Source organism: Vespa mandarinia, chromosome 5 (assembly GCF_050613455.1).
Source record: "Vespa mandarinia isolate Hongniang chromosome 5, ASM5061345v1, whole genome shotgun sequence".
In the NCBI taxonomy this organism is placed as follows: domain Eukaryota; kingdom Metazoa; phylum Arthropoda; class Insecta; order Hymenoptera; family Vespidae; genus Vespa; species Vespa mandarinia.
The window spans coordinates 1,650,415-1,655,033 of NC_140814.1; the positions used below are offsets into that span (position 1 = coordinate 1,650,415).

The 4,619-nt window shown below is 43.8% G+C and overlaps 1 protein-coding gene across 1 annotated transcript; it reads right to left on the reverse strand.

Moving 5' to 3' along the window:
* Positions 1–996: 996 nt before the first annotated feature.
* Positions 997–4,401, reverse strand: LOC118448139 (uncharacterized). The gene is made up of 2 exons (XM_035880981.2): positions 2,244–4,401; positions 997–1,990 (listed from the first exon to the last, which is right to left on the reverse strand). The coding sequence occupies exons 1-2, from the start codon at positions 3,296–3,298 to the stop codon at positions 1,642–1,644; spliced, it is 1,404 nt and encodes a 467-aa protein (XP_035736874.2). The 5' UTR covers positions 3,299–4,401; the 3' UTR covers positions 997–1,641.
* Between the last annotated feature and the right edge of the window lie 218 nt (positions 4,402–4,619).

Consider the following 4,619-nt stretch of genomic DNA (forward strand, 5'->3'; position numbering starts at 1 on the left):
GCGGTGGGCAGGATTACGTACGTACGCGTGGTATATAAACGAGGCACACACGAAAGAAAAAGAGAGAGAGAGATTGAGAGAGAAAGAGAGATAGAGAGAGGACAAGCAATATATATAGCTCCTTTCCTTTTGTGTATGTATGTGGAACGAAGATGACTATAGTCAACGAAGTCGACCGGTCGTGCGACATTCTCCTTATCGACGAGCGTCCAAGAAGACCCCGAAATAGCGTCTCCTCTCTTCGACGTCGTCGAGATTCGTCGTCGTCGTCGTCGTCGTCGTCGTCGTCGTCGTCGTCGTCGTCGTCGTTGTCTTCGTTGTCGGATAACCGAGACGTCCGAAATCAGCGCGAGTCTTCCACCTCTTCTACCATCCCTCCTACACCTCCACATCCTCATCCTTTTCCTCCTTTTCCTCCTTCACCTCTTTCACCTCCTTCACCTCCTTCACCTCCTTCACCTCCTTCACCCCCATCTCTCCCATCGAAAAAGAAACGTAACCCTAGACGCATCGCGGTGTCATGTCCTGCGCACCTGGCGGTCCGGTTCTTTGTAACACGATACACGCGTTTCTTTCTTCCTATCTTTCTTTTTCTCTTATATCCCTCTCCTTAGCCCGACGTTCGATATACTCGGAGGATTAAACGAAAGAGGGAAAAAAAGAAAAAAAAACAAAAAATAATCTAAAAAAAACAAGAGAGAGAGAGAGAGGGGAGAAAGAATAAGAGAAAAAAGAAAGAAAAGAGAAAAGGAAGAATTTCGAATTTGAGAACTTCTCCGGGCAAGCGACTTATTTCTAACCCTTCATGTCCGAAGGGAATATATATATGGAGGAAAATGTCCATTTTATAGTTTATATATATATATATATACATGTGTATATATGTACATATATATATATATATATATATATATATACATATGTGTGTGTGTTTGTGCCGTGTTCTTTTTTAAAAAATAATAATAAAGATTTATTTTACACAAGTACACAGTAGTACACAATGAATGTACACACACGTATATATATATATATATGTATATATATATATACGTGTGTGTGTGTGTACATCGCCTAGATACAACAATGAAATTCCTTTCCTCGTCGTTTGGAAAAGAGAGAACACTTCGTCGTATCGGATTAACATATCAGCATCGTTCGTTATATCTAATTAATATCGTACAACGTAGGTCGAGATAGTTTAATTACAATGTTAACGAGCGATCAACGTTATAATCGTTCGCAATATAAATTATCCTAAAGACGTGCGATTTATATAACACAAAGGAGATATACCTTAAACGATGGCATAATGATAACGAAGATACTAATCCAAATAGGATAGATATGAATCATAAGAGAATGCGAATTATTTACAAACGCGTCGGAAAAAAGGTAAAAGCCATTTTCGCGAGAAGAAGAACAAAAGAGAAAAACAAAAAAAAAACAAAACAAAACGTAAATGATTGTTCGTTCGCGCGGTACACAGTTCTCTCGAAGTTTTTGTCGATCTTTATCGAAATCGATTGATCGTTAGGCCATTTTGAAAACTGAAATACAACGTGAGATTGATCGTTAGAATTAAAAATAATCGCAGAACTTTCCTTTCTAAGGAGAACCACGAAAGATCTATTTTAAAACGCGCTAGGACGTCTTCTGAAGGACCACGGTACTCGTGCCAGGTACAGCTATACCTCCCGTTGGTGGCGGCGACGTCGGTACTCCAAGATTATGTGTTAACGAATGTCGCCTTAAATCGCAATTTCTACGGAATACCTTGCCACAAGAGGCACAGTGATAAGGCTTTATGTCCGTGTGAGTTAACAAATGTGTCTTCAGGTTGCTCCTTTGATTGAAGCTTCTAGCGCAAACGGGACACTTGTGGGGCGATTCCTCCATATGTAGAATCTTGTGAACGGCCAATGTTCTGCTCTGACAAAATCCCTTGCCGCATTCGGCACACTTAAACGGTTTCTCTTTACTGTGAATATACCTGTAATAATATTCCTTCGAATGTATATTCCTATAGGTAATGAGTTTTATAGTGAGCAAAGATCAACGAAAGCGAATGTAAAAGAGTAAATAAAGAGAGAGAGAGAAAGAGAGAGAGAGAGAGAGAGAGAGAAAGAGAGAGAGAGAGAGAGAGAGAGAAAGAGAGAGAGAGGGAGAAAGGGAGAGAGGGAGAGAGGGAGGGAGCGAAGGAGGGAGAGTGAGAAAGTGAGAAAGAGAGAGAATTCTCGACATACCTATGATCTCTGAGATGATCTTGCCGTCGGAAAGCTTTGCCGCAAATATCGCAGGAGTATGGGCGCTCGTCGGTATGAGTCCTCTCGTGAATCAATAGGTTATAGCTCTTGGTGAATTGTCGGCTACAGAACTTGCAAATAAATTGCTTCTTCGGTCTGGATGCTCTACAAGATCTTTGTATACCAGGATCCACGACGGAGGTCGAGGTTGCTTGAAGGGAATTAGAATTGGAGGAATTCGTCGATGGTGATGATGTGGACGAACAAAGGGAAGACGAGGAGGTAGTGGAAACGTTTATATGGGAGATCGACGGACCGGAATTCGTACGATTTCCTTCGGATATTCGACGTAAGAGTACCTCGTGAGAGGTCGACGAGGTGGTGGAGGATGAGGAGGAGGACGTGGCAACTCCGGTGTCCCTTAAAAGAGTTTCGTCTTCTTCGAGAAGTGCCAGATCCTCTTCTGGATCGGTGACGAATTCTAAACGAGCCCCGTCCTCATCCTCGTCAATTGATCGAAGTAATTGCTCGGTTTCGAGTTGTTGCTGATGATGCTGTTGTTGCTGCTCCTGTTGCTGCTGCTGCTGCTGATGATGATGATGATGATGCTGATCGTCCTTAGATGCATCCACCAACGTCGTTATCGTCGTCGAAGTCGTAGACGTAGTAGTGGTAGGGATGAGATTTGCCTCCTCCAAATCTCCGGTCAAAGGGGGCGAACATCTTTGCTGATTGACTCCGGCCGTGGCACCGCTCGCGTGAAGACGATGAAGGGTGAGATAGGTTTCGAGTGCTTGAAGATTCAATGCAGCGGCTGCGGCATGACCGGGTGGTAACAAGGCTGCCCTTTGAAGGGCAGCCAATAGAGCACCCTGTAAACCCAGGGCAACGCTCTGAAGCGTTAGATTCGGTAAACTCGATTCTATCGCAAGACTGGTTGCTTCTACTTGCCGATTATCCTCTTCCGTCATCGTAATTGTCGTGTTCGACGAGGAAGATGACGGCACCATCGTCGTTCCTCGCTGATCCTCTTCCTGCTGTTTCTCCTGTTGCATCCTCCACCGTCAACAAGATCGTTCCTGATTAACCTCGGGAACGTAAGTTCTATGTATTTTCCCGGTACCATTGGCAAAGGTGATTACACCTTTAACTATTGGCTCGTTAAAATCCATACGAATAATATGAATAATCGATCAAAGGTAAACGATCCTTTTTGAGGGACTGTTTTCTCATTTCGTCGAATCACTCGTTGCGTGTCCTTGTATCGATTGTTCTTGTCACGAGGTTATTGCCAATCGGTGGCGTATACGCGATACCTTCGTGGGAAGGTTATAAGGAAGAGAGAAAAGAGAAAGCGATGCTCGCGCGAGATGCTGGCGGTGCGAAGGCGCTCCGAAGACTGCTCCTGCCGAGCGCTGCTGGGCACTGCTGGTGGAGCCACCTGGTGGCAGGTATCCGAGTCGAAATGGGTCCGTTCACGAGCGAATGGGCCCCGTATTCGGAAAGATAGAAAGAAAGAGAAGGAGAGAGAGAGAGAGAAAGAGAGAAAGATAAAGAGAGAGAGAGAGAGAAAGAGTGAACGAAAGAAAGAGAGAGAGAGGGAGGGAATGTGAGAGAAAGAGAGAGAACCCACAGCTGGGCCGTACGCTTCGACGACGGGCTCGGCGTGTAAACGTCGCCGTAACGTAATGGTACGTGCGTGACCGGAGAACGTGCGTATCTCTTTCTCTCTCTCTCTCTCATTCTTTCTCTTCCTCTTTCTCTTTTCTTTCCCTGTCTGTACGTGCGTGCGGGGGAGTCCTGATGTCGAGAAGAGAGTCGAACGGCGCCTACTATTTTGTCGGGTATCTAGCAAACCAACGCCTCTCTCTCTCTCTCTCTCTCTCTCTCTTTCTCTTTCTCTCTACTTTTATTCTCTACAAAGAATTCACGATTACTTCCTCCATTACGATGCTATGGGTTTTTGCTGTTAGAACGTAATGGATAGATCTTGACGCCTAATATTTTATATAATATCTCCGTCCATGTAGAGCGGCGGCTCGTGCTCGTTTGATTCATGCACGAGCTTATTCTTGCGTTAATAAGAGAGAAAGAGAGAAAAAGAGGGAGAGAAAAAGAAGGAGAGAAAAAGAGAGAGAGAGAGGGAGAGAGACAGAGAGAGAGAAAGATAGTAACAAGGTAAAAAGAAATAATAAACATCATCGATACCACGTTCTCGAAGGTGAGAGAGAGATACATACGTAACATGTTGTACTTCTAGAGAAAAGAAGGTCGAGCATTTAACATCCGATGTGCATACATACACACATACATATATATGTATATATATATATACATACATACACACATACATATATATGTATATATATACATACA